At 37.3% G+C, this 22,722-nt stretch overlaps 1 protein-coding gene across 4 annotated transcripts in view; it reads right to left on the bottom strand.

Moving 5' to 3' along the window:
- Positions 1–22,722, bottom strand: part of LOC128860081 (uncharacterized) — a 57,703-nt gene that overhangs the window by 2,052 nt on the left and 32,929 nt on the right. For 3 of the 4 annotated variants that reach the window (XM_054097331.1, XM_054097333.1, XM_054097332.1), the window contains exons 3-6: positions 7,781–8,710; positions 2,003–2,232; positions 1,705–1,941; positions 896–1,636 (exon numbers count right to left, since the gene is read on the bottom strand). In XM_054097331.1, coding sequence (XP_053953306.1) covers positions 896–1,636; positions 1,705–1,941; positions 2,003–2,232; positions 7,781–8,710 — 2,138 coding nt within the window. Of the gene's footprint in view, positions 1–895; positions 1,637–1,704; positions 1,942–2,002; positions 2,233–7,780; positions 8,711–8,877; positions 9,074–22,722 lie in introns of those variants that run through there. The other variant, XM_054097334.1, reaches the window with a different exon arrangement.

Genomic DNA, 22,722 nt, shown 5'->3' with positions numbered 1-22,722 from the left:
TCTCCAAATTGTGGGCGCGTCTCGATGCTCTTGCACAAATGGTGTTTTATGCCTCTGAATGGTATATGATTTTATCAGAAGCTTTCTCATGGCAGAAATACACTCGGCGTTTTGCCTTTACCTGCCGATAAGCAATCGCTCTTAGGAAACTACTTTTTTCACCATTTGGTGTTTCATGCTCACTCTGGGTTTCGAACTCGGGCTGGGTTTCGAACTCCAGCATAACCCAATCGGATACGGCGAAATAAAATTTATAATATATAAAATGAAATAAAAATTAAAAAAAAAAAAATAAAATAAAAACAAAAATTGAAATAAAAAAAATTATAATTAAAAAAAAAAAATAAAAAAATAAAAAAAAAATAAATAAAAATTAAAAAAAAAAAATTTTTTTTAATTAAAAAGAAAAATAAATAAAAATCAAAAAATTAAAAAAAATACATAAATAAAAATTAAAAAAACAAAAATAATAAATTAAAAAAATTAAATAAACAATAACAAAAAAAAGTTAAAAATTAAAAAAAATGTTGCACAAGTGGAGGGACCAACAGTTTTAAGCCGACTCTGAACGGCGAACAATTTTTATAAGCTTTGTTATGGCAGAAATACATGCAGAGGTGTGCCACTGCCTGCTGAGGGGCAACCACTATAGAAAAAACCTTTTCATTTTCCTGTTTCATGCACCGAGATTTGAACCTACGCACTCCCGAATGGTAGTCCCGCACCAACTCATTCGGCTACGGCGATCGCAGTTAATTATACCCAATTAGTAATATTTTCGAAACGATAAAATTAGATAAAATAAAAACAATCAAATGGAAATAAAAAGTATAACGAAATTTCAACTTAAATCTATAGAGTGCAACTCAAATTATCGCAAAAACTCTTTTCATACATTTTCCAAATATTCTGCGCCCACTGTGATCAAAAAGCGCTCCGACCAATTCGGATGCGTGGAACGCTCCGCAACCTCTGTGGCGTAGACATTTCCTTCGTGCGACTTATAGGGTCCACCACCGCCCAAACACGCATCCGCTTGAAATGTAACATACGTAGATGGTGCTTCGCCTGGCGGAAAACGTTTCGATGCCGAACGCTTGGCGCTATGCTTTCCACCCTTACCCTTAGCGGCAGGATTCAAAGCCAATGCAGCCGCACACCGAATGAACAGCTCAAATTGGAAGGTGCGTTCTGGCAAACGTATCACGGGTTGAGTAGCCCCACACTCATTTGAATCTCTTGCCGGCGGAGCAGCTGTTGTTGTCGTTGTTGTCGGCTGAGTTGGAGCTGGTGATACTACTGTTCGTGCTGGCAAAGGCGGCGGCTGAACTTTTTGCAATGCCTTCTGCAACATTTCCATCAATTCTACAGTAGGCCGAATACTTTTTGGTTTGACTGTTGGCGGTCGCACAATATTTTCAAGCGGCATGCGAAGATTTGGATAGAGTGGATCGTGTAGAGTGTTCATGGCAACACAATTAAACATGTCGGCATGTAGAGGCCGAAAGCCACGATCCTGTTTAAGATAATTGATCTGGTCTTCGCTACCAATAGCCAACAGACACTTAATTTCACCAATCTTCTCACCACTCTGGCCTATTATCGGTGACCAGGCATCAACGGAGATGACGGGAAGCTAAGGAAGTTAAAAAAAAATATATGATTATTTGTTTATACTCCAAAAAGCAATGCGTTGTTGAATACCTTCTCTGTAACCAATCGGTTTACCATAATTTCATTGCTGAATGCTATATAAAATTGATGCAACGGTAATAGCACCACGCCTACTGGAGCCAGCGGTTCACTCGATTGTAATGGTCCTCGCGGATTTCCATTGCCATCTACGGTTTCTGGACCCAAGGGACGATCCCAAATTTGTAGCTTCAATTGCTTACCTTTAACGCAACTCAGAAACTGCTCATCCCGGACTACGGCAAATTGCTAGAAATAGTTGCGAGAATGTGCTTTAGGATGGAAAATCGAAAAAAAGGTCGAAACTCACCTCTTGATAGTAGAATTGTTGCACGGCCATAGACTTGGCTGTGGCTTGCTCTGCTTTCCAAAAGCGATCGCACACAAGATGATACTCACGATTTGCGCACATTTGCAATTGACGAACCTCACATGCGCACACGAGGCCTGTTAGGAGGCGTACCCTCATCGTTTCCTTATCGAAGATGCTGTCTGTATCTACTTTAGGGGTATTACTATCTTTGGTGTTGGTTTCATTTGCTAGAAATAAGAGAGGATGCGACGTACATTAGATGGAATTGGTGACAGGGAAATGTTATGGGGATTTCGATATAATATATTGGAATATCAAGAGCCAGAAATAATGATCGACTCGGCCGCAGGCGGTATTTTTTTCTTTTTTTGTCGCTTTGAAGCAACCAATGTTCTTAAAGAATGAATTTGAAATCCCAGAAGTTTAACGAGATTTTAGCAGAGGCACGAAAAATACAAAAAATAATTACATTTCAGAAAACAGTGAGCTATTGCGGATATATTTATACTTAAATTGAGTTTCGATCACTAAATATTTACGCGAATATTTCCAAACTTACTACCTTTATTGGTCTGTGCCACTAAGATAGTTCATCCTTTGAAGTACCGAAAAAATTGCAGCTTCAGTAGAAAACAAACGAAAACTATCGATTCCAAGTTATTCATGCCCATGGCAGTTTTACGTTACTCGGGTTTTGCCCTACAAAGGGCTGCCACCCCAGTAAACTAGCCCTGTCTAGTGAACCGTATTCCAAGTCCTTCATAGGAATTGGGAATCCCGCAGACCTCGTGAGCGCATTTGAAGCACCGAAACTTCGCCCCTTTGGGGTCAACATCAGTTATTTTCGTATTATATCCCTGTTGAAGACCTGTTTACCAGCCGGTAACAGAAGTGGAAGAAGAAACTGTCGTATCAGATAATCCGTGGCAGACTTTGAGATGGTCGCGGTGTGTGTGCGTGTGAGTGTGTGAAGAGGACAACCAGCTTAGGCTTCGCCAGAAACACTAATTCGAGAGAGGTTCTACGTTACCGGAACGAACCGGATTTGCTTGCAAAATGCTGCGTCGAAATTTAATTTGTACAAGAACATCTCGTCGCAAGCTGAATAATGCTGGATTAACCGCACGGCATTCTGCTAAAAAACCGATATACACATATACAATTGATTGAAGAAAAATAATTTTTCTAGACAAGTCAAAATTTAACCTTTTAGGTTCAGGAACCCGCTGAACGCTCTGGCGGGTTGTTCGATTTACCGTTAGACAAGGTGATGGTCACATGGTTTGGGGATGTTTCTCCTACTATGGCATTAGGCAACTAACCCTTATACATGGAACAGTTAACACGTTTCTTTTTTCCACTGACTGCTTAACTAAAGTTGGATAACTTCAATTGATTCCAATTGTCCTCATTCCAAAATGGCAATTTGTTTCTTTACATTTATTACCCTTATTAAGCTCACAGTTATGCGAGGAAGTTACCGTTTTTTTTCAATGGAATTTTTTGCGTTCTATTTTATTTATGCGTATTCCAGTTTTGAAGTGGACACAAAAATAGCACATTTTAACTTGTGCAGCGGAGACTAAAACTTTAATATTGTTTCAGCCATTTTTAGTATAATTTTTTGTTTCTTAAATAAAATGTTTAAGTAATTACTAAAAATGGAACGTGGAAAACATTGAACGCCAGAGAAAAGAGCTCTTATATACCGTATGAGTCAAAATGGGAAAAGCTATGCAGAAATAGCTTAAATTATGATATGTTCTCGGAAAGTGGTTTATAATGCTCTTAATTTAGTTAAGAAAGATTCATCCCATTTAAGCAAAAAAACAGAAAGAAACCCAAAGCCGCGAAGAACTGATGTTAATGTGGATGGTGCTATAATACGCAAGAGCAAAGCAGATCCTTTTAAGGCAGTAGTCTGCTTTACAGGCTTCAAAAAATCGATTTTTTTGTTTTGTTTTAAATCTCTTCCAAAACTATCCAAGAATATGTCTTTAAAATTCCAGAGGCCAATTCGACATATTTTCGAAGCTAGAGCAGTTTTGGTGGCCGAGCGTCGAGCAGGTGCGAATACTCAGGCAGACTTTAAAGCGCGTTTTCTCGAGTTTTCATTTTCACAAGTGTTAGAAAACGGTGCCGGCGATAGCAAAAAGAATATATGTCCGATCGAAAAAAACCAAAGTGATCTAGCTTCAGTATTAAATTATCTTCTATTTGAACTAAAAAAGTTGGACAAAAGTATTATTTAAACTACTTGTTTTGCAACTTAAAGTCAATTTTTTTTCTTAAAAAAGTGAATTTTTTTTTCAAACTTCGAAAAAATTTGGAATTTTATAACTTCTTCGGTATTTTTTTAGTTCATAAAGAAAAGAAACTTATAAAAATTAAAAAAAAATTTGGTTCGACTGTTTCAGATGCATCGCACGACCTCCATCACCGGCACCGATTTACAAGTGCAGACTCCAGGCGCTCCAGAAAAATACTTACAACTTTAAAAAATTTCAATATTTTTTAAAAATAAATATTGTTTTTTAAACCTTAAATATAGTACACTATCGTCTTAAAATTCCGTTTACCGCAATCATTTCCTTCCCTTTCAAAAAAAATTGCTAAAAAAACGCTTTTTTTCGGCTTCTAAAGCAGACTACTGCCTTAAGTCGACCCGGCAAATAATACTTGAAATAAACCAAGAATCTGGCCTACAGGTGTCCAGAAAGCTTGTATGAAGGCGACTTAACGAAGCCCAGCTGTTTGGCCGCATAAGCAGCAAAAAAACCACTCCTTTCAAAAAGACATATCAAAAACCGACTTGCCTTTGCAAAATCTATTCAGTTTTGGAAAAACGTACTTTGGACCGGCGAAACTAAAATAAATAGGATGAGACCAGATGGGAAAACTATTGTACGTCGTCCAAAAAATCAAGCGCTAAATCCTAGGTTCACAAAAAAGACGATTAAACACGGCGGCGGAAGCATCATGGTTTGGGGAGCTTTTTCCTGGCATGGTGTTGGGCCGATTGTTCGCGTGGTTGGTAAAATGAATAACTTCAGTATCTGGATATACTCCAGAATAAAATGGAGCCATTTGTGTTTGAGTTTATGCCATTAAATTGGATATTTATGCAGGCCAATGATCCAAAGAATACTGCAAAGACAGTGAAGCAATGGCTCAGAAGAGAATCAATATACTGGTTGGGCCGGCGCAAAGCCCTGATCTCAATCCAATAGAAAATTTGTGGAATGAGGTTGAGGTCAAAATAGCACAACAGAAATTTTAAAAATGTTGATGATTTCTGGGCCGCAGTTGAGGAGGCTTGGTACTCGATTCCAAAGGAAAGATTCAACAAGCTTGTAGAAAGCATGGAGCGATGACCTGAAGAAGTAATCAAAAATGGTGGATATAGTACAAAATACTAATCTGGTAAACCAATATTATTACTTAACTATCTGATTTGTTTACTATTTTTGCTTTTATTTGGAATTTTTTAGGATGTGCTATTTATGTGCTCAGGAGGTTTCGTGAGTTATCAACGTTCTCGTAAAACAAATCAAAACTGAAAATTTTTTTGACCATTTTTTTGTTTTAAAGTGGAAGTAAATAAGTTTTTTTATTTTTTATGTTGCTTTTTCCCAAATAAAAAATAATTATTTAAAAACATATTCAATTATTTGCTTTCAAAGTCTAAATGTGCTATTTATATGATAATGGCTGTATATCCGGCCAAGAACTGGCATTTCAGCAGCATTCCTCAAACATTTATGAGGAATGTTTATGCTGTACTAACAGCAAATTTTTTGTAATGTACATTATGTTGCAGCAACTTTTGAATCCCTAGATAGATAATTCTTTATGAGATTTGCACTTCGACCTTATGGCCTTTTGTGCCCTCTACCTCATCCAGACCCAATTCCTTTATTAAACTCAGCATTGAGCTGGGATGGATTGAGCCTTTGGACTTCCTCTTTAACAGACCTTTATTCGGTTTGGAGCGAATTCGACAGAATCAGCGGTTGAGCTGGCGAAATAGGAGATGTGTTCAAAAAAAAAAACTGAAATTGTGGACGAATGTGTAAAGGCATGTGAAATGATCGTGCGGAATTCGGCAGCCGAAACCCGCCACCATAGTTAAAGAGCAAACAAGGCGAATTTATTACAGCTGGTGGCCCAGTTGATTTTTTCGCCGTAGATATGAATAACGTCAAAATTATTTGTTTTGTTTACATCTGTGTGTTTACTTTAACATTTGTGTACATTGATAATTTATAATTGGTGATTTAAATAATGTCTTAAGTGAAATATTACAAAAAAAGACATGAAAAAGTGTGTTTTGGGCTTAAAAAAAGTTAAGCGGGATAAAAGACCCTTTTGGCGTTCTTGGAGACGAGCATGCTGATTTTGACCTGATGGAATTCAAAAAGCAAAAACAAATTGCACTTGTTTTATCTATATGCGGATGTCATCACCTTTAATAAATTTGCCTCGCAGCAATTCTTGTAAATCTATCATCCCTGATTTAAAGTTTCTCTTCTGTCAAGTTTAGATGGAATACCCTTTACATATGGCTTTAATGCACACTGATTATTAGCACCGGGTACAGAATTGTATATTCTCAAGCTATGACGTCACAGCAAGTTTGGAAGACGCAATTTTATATTATCTCATTCTTGTATTATTAGGCAAAGCTTAGCGCTGAGGCTCTTAAATAGTTTCATAAGCGTACGCCACGCCACTCAACAATTTGCTCAACCTAATGGGCAATCAATTTAGAGCAGAGCGCGTGAATGAGTCCAAAGCACGTGTTGTCAAATTTATTAATTAAACTTTTTCTGAACTTCACATGCGTTAGGCGATTTAAATAAATAAAATGGCAAATAATAGAAGAAATTCCTTCATTTCTTTATCACTCTTCAATTGACGCAAGACCGGCGAATACAAAAAAATAATGTTTTATAATTCTCCTAAGGTATTATACCATCTGTTGGGATTTTCGGTTCAACGGCTATCAAAATTATATGTATAATCATTTTTTAACAAACCCAGAATAGATAAGCCCACGTCAGTCGAGTCTACACTTCAACGATGCCCTCCCCGCCAGTCGGTTTTAGGTTACCGGAGCGACCAGGATTTATATCCGGCCAAAGATTGTCACTTCAGCAGCATTCCCCGTATATGTAAGGGGAATATTTTTGCTGCTACAACAACACCAATAGAAGACCACGCCAGTCGAGTCTACACTTCAACGTTGCCATCACCGCCAGTCGGTTTTAAGTTACCGGAATGACCCGGATTTAAATCTGGACAAGGGATGTCTCTTTAAAGCATAAGAAAGCAGCAATAATAAATAATTAAATACAATAAAAAAAATTTCTTGGTTTTCGTTTTTTTCTTCTTCTTTGTTTTCTACTATATTCAAGATATTTAATGTGTATAAAACAGTTAGCCAATCTAGGAATAGTACAAATAATAATTTGCTTTCTTTAGAAAATTCATCACCATTAGCATAACTAATAATACCAAATTCAAATTCAAATTCTACATCACTTGCAAAATCATGACGATAATGAATTGCAGGAATGGTATTTTTGAATTTTTTAAATAATGTTAAACTACTAGAAAAATGTGGGGTATATACACTCCTTTGAATATACCCATTTTGATGGTCGTTTGATTCACCAACGAGTGGCAGATTCGCGCACACGCGCACACACAGTGTTCTTAGTCATTGAATGTCGGTATCTTTCAAGAACAGCAAACGCTCGAGTTGATATTCACCTTTAGTATTCGAAGAGGTTGATGCGGTTTCAGCTGCCGCAGCTGACGATTGTGACACATTGGTGGTATTTACGTCAGTGCCGGCACCACCACCAGCGGTTTTTGTATTTTCATGTTGCTTATCACCGCCTGGGTGCTGCTTAATTGCTATTGCCTCACAGGTCATGCTTGTAGAGTTGTTGTTGGTGTCAGCTGATGCGCACAAGAGTAGATTAATTTTTAAATAGATATATGCCAATGGTACGCCACGTCTCTGAATGGTTATGCGCTTGCATTGTTCCAACAGTGCCGCATCGTACAGTTCGCGCAATTCGAAAACACCCATGCCAAGCATTTCATTCAAGCAAGTACCCGGTTCGCGCCACCACACTGCAAAGTGTATGCGGCCAAAGTTTGGCATATCTACAATGGTGTTGTTATTGTTGTTGTTGTTGCCATTCATGCAATCAAGTTCATCAATTAATGGCGTCAAGTTGACATCGCGCTGCGCTTCCTGACCGAAACGCGTACACTGAGTTAGACTATGGAACTTCTCCGATTCGAATTGCATAATGTGGAACATTTCGTAGCGCGGCACATGCTTGATCAACTCATGCGATAGCTGACATTCAACGGTGAATATGGGCCGTGTCTCATTCTGCAGCAATTCCATGCGTTTAGTGCCTTCTGGTTCTAGTGTGAGCGCTTCCAATTGCAGTTTTACGCTCTTGATGCGCCTAAATAGCTGCAGCTCTTCGCGCGTGATATTCTCAACTGTTTCTTCTACAGGATCTTCGAATTCTTCCAAAGCAAATTCATCGGTGTAGTCATTTATATCAATTTGCGAATTCAACTCCAGCTCCTGCTCCGATTGCTTTCGTTGCTTTGGTTGCAGCTTTGTCTCACCGGCCAAGTAGGCGACCAGCTTAGCGTCGAGTTTACGCATTGCCTCTGTAAGGAAGAGAAGAAAAAAACGATTAATTAATTTTTTTAATTAAACTTTTTTTTTTGAAAATAATTTTTTTAAGTTATTAAGAAATTTATATATATATATATTAAGAAAAGAATAGCAAATTTATGTATATAAAGTTATTGTCGAGAAAAATTTATTTTCGTACCCATATTAAGTTTTAAAAAATTTGGTTATTTTAGAAGTCACTAGAACCAGCAAAAATTATTTTTTGTTTGATTTTTAGTCAGCAAAGCGTTTGCTTGTAGATTTGTGTGTGTGCGTGTGTGCGCAACTTAGGCGATCACTACGAGTACTGATTTGGCCGCAATCGTTGAATAGAATGAAACATTTTCCGGTCGATCAGGCTATTTAAACCAAATAGTTCTCATTTTGCGAGCGCACTGCTTTTTTCCGCTTTTAGCGTTATCGACAAATAAATTCCAATAGATTTGATTATGAAACGAGAGGTAAGAAAGTGACTCAGAGTGCTAAATAAAATTGAGAGAGAGGGAGAGAGAGCGTGCAATATGCTCCTCAGTGGGACAAAGTGAAGCAAAATATCAAAGAAATAAAAACGAAAATCTTTGATTTCAACTTTTTCAAAATTTTTAATTAAACCTCAATCAGTTATTTGAACTTTTTAAAGCCGAAAAAGTAAAAATTTCCATTACTCTTTTATTAAGGACCAACTTCTCAATATACCTTAAAATGTATGTACACATACATATATAGGGGTTTTCAGTAAGAGCGCTTCAACTTTTGAACTTTTTTGAATAAAACACAAACGGTTTGACTTTTTTAACTAATTTTTTTTTATTATCGAGTTTGAACATATACATTTAATAATGAAATTCGATTTCTTTTGCATGACCACCGCGTGCACGTTTTACGAAGTCCAATCGTTGAACCCAATTTTCGACCACTCTTTTGCATACATCGGCCGAAATTCCAGCAATTTCGCGTTCAATATTGGCTCTGAGCTCACAAATCGTCGCCGGCTTGTTACTGTAGACCAATGACTTCACATAACCCCAGAACGGGACGGCTTGTTAAATGGCCGTAATGCTCTAAAAGTAGCAGCAACAGAACGATTATTTTCATAAAAAATTTGCACGATTTGCAATCGTTGCTCAAGTGTGTAGCGTTCCATGATGAAATGTATACTAATGAAGTTTACAAATGACAAGCGCACCTATTGAATATCCCTATAATAGATTGGGGGAAAAAGAAATCAGACTACTAACATGCCGGTCAACTTCGATTATTTCTGTGATTTTATCGACATTATCAAAATTTCCTTTAACATCGAAATTGCCTGAACGGAATCCACCAAACCAAAGTTGCGAGTAATTAGCTGTCACAATATCGGCACCATAAACACCAATCACAATTCCACTGGTCTGACTTGCATTTTCGCCCTTATCAAAGAAAAACTGTAAAATGTACCGAATTTTCTCTTTGACGACTTTCATTGTTAACCCCCTGTAACTTGTAACTGAATGAAGCTAACAAAAAACAAAAAAAATTTAGTGCGAAATGTCACATTGGAAACGAGCATAAACTTTAAATTGTTTGATCGATACTTTACGAGATATCGATCACTGTAGTAGAGAAAATATTGAAGATCTTTTCTCCCAAACATGTGGGAAAAAAATCAATAATAATTTAGACGGCAAGCAGAAACAATTAAGGTGGCGACAAGCCATGGCGAAATACTTACAAATTAAATGATAATGGACGGCCTTTCGTAGAATACCCAAGCACTTCTTAGCCCGCATCTTTGTAGTTAACCTTCAGCACTTAAGGAACACTTTTTTCGCAGCGGAAATCGACCCAAAGTAGGTACTCTTTATTTCCATTATGCATTAGCAAAAGTAAGTAAAGAGTAAAGCGTAGGAGGAGACGTGAGACAGTCGATTCGGATACAGTTGTTGTAGGCACGCAGTTGCCGGACTCAATGACACGCAGGACTCACTTACAGGCAGTTGTTGGCGAGGAACTATCCAGTGCAAGACTTATGTAACAATGTAGTGATCGGACTCAGAGAAGTTATTGTGAGACGTTTAATTGGAGAAAACGCACCCAAATTTCATAATTTATAAAATATATATGTATATATATATTTTCTCGTAGTTCCTAGGTGGAACATAGGCTCACAAGTGCACCAAAGTTCCAATAAAGCAGTTGTACCCCTTTTAAAGTTTTACAAAAATATAAGAAAAAATTAAACTCTAAGAGGAACAAGATTACCAGAAGCAGTACAAATTTTTGGCATAAACTTACTCTTTAGTTGTCAGCACCTCTAGAAGAGAACTATAGAGGGACGACGATGATGTAATTCAGTTATATGTAAAGCTTTCTTTCGAGTATGTAGAGTTGGTAAAGTAAAGAAATTTCTTGTCAAACTTAATAGCAACATTTTACGTGAACCACAACATTCAATTGAGGCTAAACTTAGTTTCAAAATGTGAAAAACTTACACATAGACATTAGGATCCCGAAATGTGGTGCTCAGGTAAAGAATGCGCTTACGAAAGGGGCGGACAAGAACGTACTAACTTGACATTTCTTCTGTCGGGCGCTTGATTAATTTCTCAACAATAATACCAGTTTTGAGAAGTTTGAAGAAGAATAATGAAACTAGGTTTTATACGGTTGTAAATATAAAAAAGATTGAACTCCAACGTTTCGTTACGGCAGCTGTCATAGTCGAATGAGTTGGTGCGTGACTGCCATTTGGGAGTACGTAGGTTTAAATCCCCGTGCATGAAACACCAAAATGACAGAAAAAGTTTTTTTTTCTATTAGCGGTCGCTCCTCGGCATTTCTGACATGAAAAAGCTCCTCATAGGAAACCATACCCCGTTCGGAGTCGACTTAAAACTGTAGGTCCCCCTTTTTGTGGAACAATAGCAAGACGCTCACCACAAATAGGAGGAGGAGCTCGGCCGAAGCCCAAAAAGGGTGCAATTATTTATGTATTTTTTAAACTAAGTTTTTCAATAACAAAAGTGCCAAGGATGATCGAAAACAAAGTTGGGTCATTCGAAGCAAAATTGTGAGGGTATTATATTATTTGGCTCTTACGTAAAGCAAAATTGTACTCGTTCATTTCACACGCATCCTTATAATCTTCTAATCAATCGTTTTTCAAACGGCAACAAAGTAGCATGATTTTTTTTTTTTGTATATGACCAACACTATCTCAGTTTTTGCTGACCTCTGTCATAAACAAACTAGCGTCATAAAGTCTGTTACGTCAGCAAACCAACTTATTCCTTCAAATTCGCCAAGAGCCTAAGAACGATTTGATGTTGGCTACACCTTTATATTATGTACATTGCGCCAGAAGATCTCTCTTACCGAAACGTTTTGCTTAAAAATAATAAATAATTAATTCAATTTTATTTTTAATTATTTATTTATTATTTTTTATTCTTTGAGTTGCCTTAAAAATTACTACGACCATAAATTGAAAATCCGGTTTTTTAAAACTTTTTTTTTCAGTTCATAATTGTTATCAAAAAGCCCCATTGTTGAAGAGGAAAATAGAGCGCACAGATTATGTCTCTATGTCTCTCTACACATGAGAACAAACAATATACTCAATGAGTATTTGTAAAATTAAACAGAATCGCTGCTGAAATTACTAACCTACACTCTCACGTGTAGTATATTTATTGAAAATTATATAAATTACAAAATAATTTTATAAATGTTTTTATAACTCTTGATAACAGAATTATTTTCTTTTTAATTAAATATAAGGCAAGGAGAGAGACCTAGTACCATAAGTATAGTATTCAATGTGACAAGGGTGCTTGAAGAGGCAATGAACTGTCGTACATACACCAGTATGTACATACATACACACCTATATTTACTAATGCATATTATATACACTACCGCTTTGCTATTTTATGCGACACTGTATTTGGTTCATAAACAGAAAAAAAAATCTTACCCGCCTGCTTGGTCTTCTCAGCTGGGTCGTAGTGGCACGAAAGACTGTAACGAACTTTCGATTTTTTTTGCCTTCATTTTGGAAGGTTGTAGCACACAGCTGACTGCACTAAACATAAAACTGTCATAGAACTTTATTCGAAGCGTAATGTCACCTCTACACAGGTGTAGCCCAATACAATACCAGTATGCACATCGTGGATATGGCTCACTCAAGACGACTAATATACAAAATAGGGGATCGAGTTGATCCTTTCGATCAACTGTGATGTTTTTTATGATTTACATTTAGTACTTCCATTAAATTTTAGTTAAAATTTAGAATTTTATCAAAAAAAATTATTAATATAGGGTGTTTTTTAGAGTTTTGGTTTTAGGTTTGGCAACACTGCTTCTAGTGAAATAGATTAGAATTGCGTTTAACTATGGTAAAAAAGAAATTTGTGAGGATAAATTTAGCTGGCACGTCACTTGGGGATTGGGCAGCCGTATTCTGCACGATCATTTCATATGAATTCACACACTCGGCCAATTCGTCGCTGCTCAGATAGCAACGAAGCAGCACGAGTGAAGGTTGTGTTAATTTGTTTTCGTATATCACTAACACAATCTTATTGCCAGCCGAAATCTACACGATCATTTCACACATATTCACACACTCGGCCAATCAGGCGTTGAACAGACGGCAACGAAGAATCATTGGTTAATTTTTTTCGTATATCACCAATCCAATTTCAGTTTTTTTGTAAACACACCTCAAGTGACGTCAGCCCATCAGTTGAGTCGTATCATCGTATCGCCCAGAGCCGAACAACGGTCTGTTAAAGAGATCACCTTTGAAATCTTTTCACCATGAATTTCAGGAAAAACGTGGACCAACTTACGAAGCTTACCGTGGGTACAATGTGTTTAATGACCAGCATCCTTTCCTTCATACAACATTCAGTTCTACGTTATCGGAATGACCAAGAACTGTCACTCCAGCAGGATTCACCTTACAAATTTGGGGAGTTTTTATGCTGCTACAACAACAGTAACTAGGATCCGTTTTGGCTAATGACTAAATAAACAAGCGACAATTCCATTACTTAGTATGGTTTGCATGCCGGCAGTATCTCTGGTGCATATTCCTATTTTCTTATTCCTCTATTTTATAGAACTGCAGATGAAGCTAGTGTTTACGTCAATGTTGAGCGCTATAGCTACAACAACATTTTTTTGACACTGTTTCATTCTCATTGATGCATTTTTATTTTCTGAACTTAACACCAACTTTTAAAGAATTGTCAAAATTGAAAATTCCAATCGATCGGCGTCTTCGTTCGCCATTGAACCCCCCAAGTTCATTGGTCCCATCATCATGACGGGCAATGGAAGCTAATATAACCCCAAAATATCAAGAGAATATAAAAAAAACTCGCAAGACAGTATAGAACAAAATTAAGTACATTTTCTTATCATCAAACTCCCAGGGAAGAATATGAGTAATTAAATCGGTTTATGTGGAAGCCACAAAACTTATTTGGCAGAACATACATTCATACATACACAATTATGTATAGTACAGTTTTGTCTCCGGGTTGCTTATCGCCTATATAATCGTCTATACAAAAGCGGGATAGGTCTAGTGCACATTTCCCGATTAAGAGTGCACGCTTCCGATTTAGCAACTTTTGCAATTAGCAAATAAAAGCAAGTTAAAATTTTTGAAATTATCATGAATTACTAATAACCTATATTACATAATTAGGGGGTTCACAGGTTATCAAACAAATTATAATAATTTGTAATAGTTTAAAAAAATGTTGTTCCCTTGCACAGAAAAAGGAATTCAAAAAATATGACTCTGAGTGATTCGAGCCCGAAGCATTATATTTGCTGATTTATTTTTACTTTAATTGTGCTTGTGTGCTGTGTAGTGCAATAATGCCTTATGGAGGTATAGGTTTAGGAGCTGATTTCTTACAGCCAAATTAGTGGGTGTTCCCCATTAGGCAAATTGAAATTGTTTAAGACTTTGTTTTATGACTTTCAACTTTATGAGACTATTTGAATCCCCTAATTGACTCATAAAGTTATAAGTCACGAATTGTGACAACAAACGAGTAGGGGCTAAAAAATTATTCGACAATTTGTAAATTTTTTTTCCACTAAATTAATTTGGTTCAAAATTTAAACTTCAGTAAATATATATTTATTTATGTATATACTAACACATGAATAAAAAAATTTCGTTCAATTTAATGCCTTTTTTCACCCATTTTTGAATTGCAATCGGGTAAACGTAATAGACAAATCAGAGTTAACTTCAAAGTGCGACCCCGCACTACTGATAGGGTTAGAATTTAAGAATTATTTTTCGGATTAAATATGCCGCATACATACATACGAATGTTTTATGTATACAGTTGGGAACAGTCTTCCGGTATTATAATTTTTGGCATTGAAAATAGAGATTCGAATTGATAACTGCGAAATGTTTTTAATTATACAGTGACGTTGATCACACAATGGGACCCCGCGATTTGCTTATCTTTGATCCACTATATACTATAAATTCATTTCACTTTAGCTACCTTATTTATGGGACCACAAAACCAATAATGGTGCATACATTATGTCTTCATCCATAGAAATAGAGCGGGGAATTCTACGTTGGTTAAGCAGCAGAAGGAGTGAAAGAGTGCAAGCAGATTTTTCTCCACCTCCATCTGTTTCAAGAACGATTTAACGGGTGTAATATTTGGAAAGACAATCCAGTAAATCTTCTGGTTTAGTATAGCTCAAAGTTGGCTGGTAATGTTGACGGATAAATACGAGGTGTGTTCAAAAAGTATCGCGAATTTTGAATTTTCGCAGGTTACGTATATTTGAATTTAAATTTTTTTGTGGCGCTATGTTGGTACTCATGTCTTTCACTCATGCCGACGAGTTCAGCCATTTTGAATGGTCAGTTAAATGTTGACAGCTGCTTTGCTTGCACGTGTTTCGGCTGGTCTTCGATTTTTACCTATTCATAAAGATGGATTAAGAACATGTGTCAAATTTGACTGTGTCATACGCAGAAGCTACTTTGGACCAAAGCAACGTTTATCGGGGGTAGAAAATGTTCTCAGAACGCCGAGAAGATGTAAACGACGAAAAGCGTGCCAGACGGCCGAGCACTTCAACAACAGATTCAAAAAATTGATGAAGTGAAGAAAATGGTATTGGCCAATCGTCAAATCACCGTTAGAGAAGCTGCTGAGGACCTAGACATATCGATTGGCTCGTGCCATTCGATTTTTTTCAATGATTTGGGCATGAGACGGGTCGCCGCAAAATTCGTACCAAAACTCCTCAATTTCGACCAAAAGCAGCATCGCATGAACATTGCTAATAAGATGTTAGACCCTGTCCGCGACGATCCAAATTTGCTCCAGAGGATTATAACTGGTGACGAATCGTGGGTTTATGGTTATGACGTGGAAATCAAATCTCAATCATCGCAATGGAAGCTGCCGCACGAACCAAAACCGGAAAAAACGCGCCCACTTCGGTCGAATGTAAAAGTTTTGCTTACCGTTTTCTTCGATTGCAGGGGCGTTGTGCACCATGAGTTCTTGTCACAGGGTAAAACGGTCAATAAGGAATATTACATGCAAGTTATGCGCAATTTGCGCGAAGCAATCCGCCAGCAACGCCCGGATTTGCGGAAGAACAAAAATTGGTGCGCGACTTTTTGGTCAAAAACAACACACTAATGATGCCACAGCCACCGTATTCCCCAGATCTGGCCCCCTGACACTTTTTCTTGTTCCCGAAATTGAAGAGGCCGATGAAAGGACGACGAGATAAAGACGGCATCGAAGGAGGAGCTGAATAAGATAAAAAAAAGATTTTTGGAATAGCTGAGTTGGCACAAGTGCATAATAACTCATGGGGATTACTTTGAAGGGGGCAAAATAGATATTAATGAATATATAAATAATTTTTGAAAAAAAAAAACACAAAATTCGCGATACTTTTTGAACACACCTCGTATACTGAGCGGAGCTACCCCCAAAGCTTAAATTTCTTATGGACCACTACCGAGGTAGACCATATTAAAGAAGCTGATGTATACGCCATACCCTTTATGAGGGGTTCTAAGCTCGCTAGCGTTGAGTCCGATATTAGTAGAAAAATGTCTAGACACTACGAAGCATTTGGATGCAAACATCTAACTGAATCTAATAAAAAATATCGTTGTTGCTGTTGTAGTACCGCAAACATTTACCACACATATACGGGGAATTCTGCTGAAGGGACAGTTTCTGTCCGGATATAAATCCAGGTCGTTCCGGTTAAGTAGAACCCACTCTGTGGGTTGCTGTTGTTGTAACAGTTTACCCAACTGCCATGGGTCGTTGTTGTTGTTGTATCAGTATCAGTATACTTAACTCTGTCAGCGCAATTTTGTTGTGGGCCGTTGTTGTGAATAGTAAACTTTTAGTGGGTAGTAAGAACTTACCTTTTGACTACTTGAGTACTTACAAATTCGTAGGTTATTTCTTTTCTCGGTATTTTATGATCTTGGCGTATGAGTTAAGTGCCCTTAGACTCCAAAAGACCATGAGGTCGAAGTATATTTGATCCTTTTATTCCTATATGGAAGATGGAACAAATTGTTTCCACTGATCCCGATTTTGCGCAGTAATTTAATTTCGTTCCATGTCGAGGTGCAAACTTCATAAAGAATCTAATCTAAATCTAAGTCAAGTCTATTCACGCCATTACGGATCGATGGTCCAAAAGCATTTAAATTCATCTTAGGAGTAAGCCTCATCTACCAAAATTATACTCCGCGATGCAGTAATGGGATTAAATGGAGTACAGTGCTCTAGCAACTGAGATAAATGCTGATATAATGCCACTGCAGAAGAGATACGGGACTCGGCCAATATTCGATCAAAATCCCCATCATTGACGAGATGTAGCTGTGTTAGATCAAGAAGCTTTCGTGGACGCCTTTGATCCACCCGTGGCTAGAAAGACCACAGGCAACTACAGGAATCACCCGAATTTCGGTAATACCTCAAATACAGCTAGTTTTATTTAGTTTGAACATCGACCCGCCCATATTGGAAAACCCTCTATTATAGCATCATTACATCTTAATCGTAACTGAATCTTGCTGTGGCACGTGAATCTATTATCATCATGAAAAACAACTGTTTCGTATGAATAAGTTTCAGACTTTGGCCTTATCAGCTTTAGACTCGGCGCGTTACACATTAACATGAATACATAAATGTACATACATAAATATGTAATATTATATTTTAGAAATAGCATAGCTCCATTTGCGGAACGCGTGGCAACAAAGAATGTACAGTTTTTCAAAAACTACATATGAGTTCAAAAGCTTATCAATTGGGAAAGTGCAAATTGGTTTACAGATTCATGATAACGTAATAGATGTGCCTAGTGCGCTAAATATTGTAAGTGCCACATATTTAACCTTAAATTTTAAATGTTACATGGACTCATACTATGCAGTATGTATGTATATACATCCATTATATTGGTCCCTGAAGATTCGAGTGATGACATCAAAAGTCGAATAAAAAAAGCTGTGACGGCATTTGGCTCTCTGCAAGCAATTTGGAACGCAATGTTTGATGCGACGCACAAAACTGCTAATTTTTCACTCCAACGTAAAATTGCCTTTAATTCAACCATTAAATGATTGTAAAACGTGGAATGCGACGTCAGCTGACACAAGCTCATAACAAGTTTTTGTAAACAGATGCCTTCGAAAACGTTTCAAAATATTCTGCCCAAATATTTTCTCGACAATACTATTAGAGATCTGAAAGAGAAAATTGGAATGGATTGGCCATGTTCTACGCAGAGGAAACGATGACTTAATTTACTGGAACCAACAAAGAAGCCGCAGACGTTGAAGGACTGCGAATACCTGGAGTTGACTTCTGAGTCAGAAACCCGCGCCATGCAGCTTAGCTGGAATGAAGTTAAGAGACTGGCACAAAGCAGACCCGAATGGAAGAAATTCGTTGCGGTCCTATGTTCCAAACTGGAACTCTAGGAATTTATGATGATGATGATATACACATAGTAGAAAAAGTCTGCGTCCACCTATGCAAATATTCTTTGCATTAGAAAAAGTTCAAAACAATAAATATTTGAGAAATTTTTTTAATGAGTTTTATTAAGTTCACTTAAACGTAACTATCACACATATTTCGCTACCAATAACAAAATCAAATTTAAAATGAGATCACATAAAATTAAAAAGGCCATTCAAACTAAACGGAAAAAGTTTGCGTTCACTTCAATAATAATAAAATAAAAGGCTTAAGATCATAGAAATGTTTTAAAATTAATAGCTAGTTGGATATCCCCGGCTTTTTATGACTTCTAGGAGGCGTCTTTTCATTGATCCAACTAGGTTGGCTGTTATTTCTGGACTTATGGGTACCCATTCCCCTTTAAGCGCGTTCTTAAGCATTTCCTTGCTAGTTATTGTACGCTCTCGTATTTTTTTTTCTAGAACGTCCCATAAGTGCTCAATGGGGTTAAGGTCAGGTGATTGTGGGGGTGTGCGAAGTTGTTTTGGAACATTATACAACAACCACAACCTAACAATCTCTGCTGTGTGTTTCGGGTCGTTGTCCTGTTGGAAAACAAATCTTTCACCGAGTCCCAGTTTGATTGCACTTTCTCACAAATTCGTTTTTAAAATATCGAGATAATCATGTCTGTTCATTATCGACTCAAAAAACTGCATATTTCCAACGCCCGAACTAGCCATACACCCCCATATCATGGCACCTCCTCCCCCATGCTTTACCGTAGGTACCAGATTTTGCTTTCCAAGTGCCGTTCCGTTTTTCCTCCAAATAATTTTACGATTTTTATCCCGAAAATGCAAAACTTGCCCTCATCTGAAAAAATCACACTGTTCCAAAACTCAGGTGGCTTGTTTACGTATTCCTTGGCGAAAGCCATCCGCTTAAGTCGATTTACTCGCGATATGAAGGGTTTTTTTCGGGCCACTCTGCCGTGAAATCCGATTCTTTTTCGAATTTTTCTTACTGTATCTGGATGTACTTTCTTTTGGTATTTTACTTCTATGTCTTTTGAAATTCGGCTTGCTGTTAGTCGTGGATTAGAATTCACAAGAATAGTTATGTTGCGTTCTTCTCTTTCCGTCAGTTTTTTTGGACGCCCAGAACGAGGCTTAGACTCCAAACAATTCGTTTGCTTGAAGTTGTTTATCACTCTTTGGACCGAGGAGTATTGCCTCCCAGCAATTTTCGCGATTTCCCGATAGCTCATACTATTTTGCCACAAGCTTACAATGATTTTCCTTTCACCAATATCTATTTATTTTCGCCTTTGGTCCATAGTAACAAAAAATGTATTTCTAATATCAATTTTTCCCTCTTTAGATTTGTTCTTAACCGCGTCAACTACATGAATGATTTAAAATTTAATTTAACGTAATTGCCATGCAAATAATCGTCACTATTCGAAATGAACGCACACTTTTTCTGCTTAGCCTATTTAAGTAACTGTACTACAATCCCGTTATCTGAACACGACGCAGCTCAAACTCCAAAAATTTTGTTCATAACCTCTATGAATAATTTTCTTTGAAATAAGTGAAAAGAAATAACTGAGAGTTTTAAGATAAACACGTTAAATTATTTTAATACTTTATAACAGTGGGTGAACGCAGACTTTTTCTACCATGTGTATATACATCATATATATACAACAGCTTACCCCCCATCTACACCTTCTGTGTCTCAACATCTGGCAAATATCTGTTTGGACTTTGTCTCATTTTCCTATGTTTTTCAAAGCAAAGCAGATCCCTGTATTCGAGCATGAAATTGGCGCGGTAAAATGAAAATTGAGTTACCAAAATACGAAATGACAGCTGCTGTTACGCCAGTGTTGGCGAGAAATTCGGCAAAACAGGTATGTCAGTGACAGTGACTTTGTTATTGTTCTTGTTGTAGGAGGATAAACAATTCCCATATACATAATTACGGGAACGCTGCTGGAGTGACAATGCTTGGCCGGATATACATAAATGCGGGTCGATCCGGTAACGTACAACCGACTGCCGTGGGAATGTCGCGCCTCTACGTGCATTTCTGTTTTAACAGAGCACTGTCCATATAAGGTGTAAATGTGCGGTTAGGATATTTCAACAGCTCTTTAAAAACTATGTGGCTGTCAAACTATGACTACCTGGTCTACCCTAGACAACATCTGTGGTAATCTTGTAACACAAAATCAAGATAGGTACGGTATCTATGGCAGCAGTTGCTGAGTTTTATCTGTTCAAAAATTGTTTTTACAGGCAACTTTATTTTTCTATGCTCGCCTACACGCGACTGTGTAAAGTATGAGTGAGCATCAAGGCGAATTGAGTACCATAGGTGGCGCCTTCCCAAAACAGTTACTTTATTTTTTGCGATTTTGACAAAACAAGCAAAAGAAGAAGAAATTACAAGTTTGTGAAAATTCAGTAAATGGCTTGAAAATATTGAGATTTGTGGGATTTAAACCAATGAAAACGAAGTGCCGTGTGCAAAGTTCAGTTTCTTTGGCAAAGAAGTCTGGGTGTATGCGTATAATCTCTTGTGTTTGGTTGTTTCCATTGCTTTCGTCTTCTCTTCTTCTTCACACAAAAGTACTTCCCCTTCCTTTTGTTTGTTTATCCATGGGCTCTTACGACACAGCGAATTCGGAAGGCGTATCCATGTACTCTATCATCTTTGAGTAAGCATAGAAGATCGCATCAAGACGAATCCACACGATTGCGAATTGCTGTTGGAATGTCAAGTGTCTTCCTTCTTTGTTGTCGTCTTATTCGCTTGTTTATATTCTCATTGAAATTTTGACATTACAACAAGAAAACTGCAAAAACAAAGGAATCAAAAATGACGTGTTGCTCTATAGAAATTGTCGTCAAAAAATCACAGCCAGTGCCGAAGGCAATGAAAGAATTTTGAGTATATTAGTAAAAAAGTATAAATGTGTTGCTATTGTCTATGCAAAACAGAGTTCCATGTAAACGCCCAGTAACAATAAAAATCTAGATTTGTATTGCCCGTCTGTACTTTCTGCCCGTATACTTCCAGTTCCTGGAAATTTTTCAGTTATATTTTCAATGTAGCGCCGCAAAAACGCATAAGAAATGCATTTAACATAACAAAAACGAGCGCTGCCCAAATAGCAGCTAATGCCATAGCTGCGGAGCAACAACGGTAGCTGAAGCACACATTAATAATTTAGCTCGAAGTGCTTCGGCCGACTCCAAGTTTTTTGTTACTATTCCAACGATGATGAAAAGTATTCAGAAGGTGTGCCCAACATCAGACTGTTAACCGGCTCACAGCGAATTTGAAGGAATCAGCTGATTTTCTGACGTAACAAAAGATGTGACAGCGGTTTGTTTACGGTTTTAAAACTAAGATTGTGTTGGTGATATAAGAAAAAAGTGAACGCAGCACTTGCCTTTGTTACTTCGTTGTCGTCTGAACAACGACTGATTGGAAGAACGTGGAAAAAGGTGTGAAATGAACGGGCCCAATCTGGCTGACAAAACCCCTGTAACATAACTGCCAAAGTTCCTCTCACAATTTTGCTTCGGATGGACACACCTTGTAATCTTCTATCATCCTTGGCCACGAAGCAGTTGATGCAAACACTGCTACAAAAAATTATCTCTTCATGAATTATGAAATGTGGTCGACGTAATTGATAAGCTTTTGAACTCATCCGTATTTTATAAGAAATTCTACATTCTTGATTAATCTAACATTTGTTGCCATGCTAACGTTCATACGAGGGTGAGTTAAAGAGTTTCCGGTTATATAAAGTAAAAAACATTATTTGGTACTAGTGAGACTTTAGGCTCATTTGACCGTTTTTTTACTAACGATTTTTGTGTTTTTTTGCATATTTACAATAAAAAGGTTGACACTTCCGTAATTTTGTGTCCAAATTTCAAGCAAATCAGAGGCAGTTATAGAACTTTGACTGA

Source organism: Anastrepha ludens, chromosome 4, assembly GCF_028408465.1.
Source record: "Anastrepha ludens isolate Willacy chromosome 4, idAnaLude1.1, whole genome shotgun sequence".
In the NCBI taxonomy this organism is placed as follows: domain Eukaryota; kingdom Metazoa; phylum Arthropoda; class Insecta; order Diptera; family Tephritidae; genus Anastrepha; species Anastrepha ludens.
This window is presented reverse-complemented; position numbering and strand designations above follow the sequence as displayed.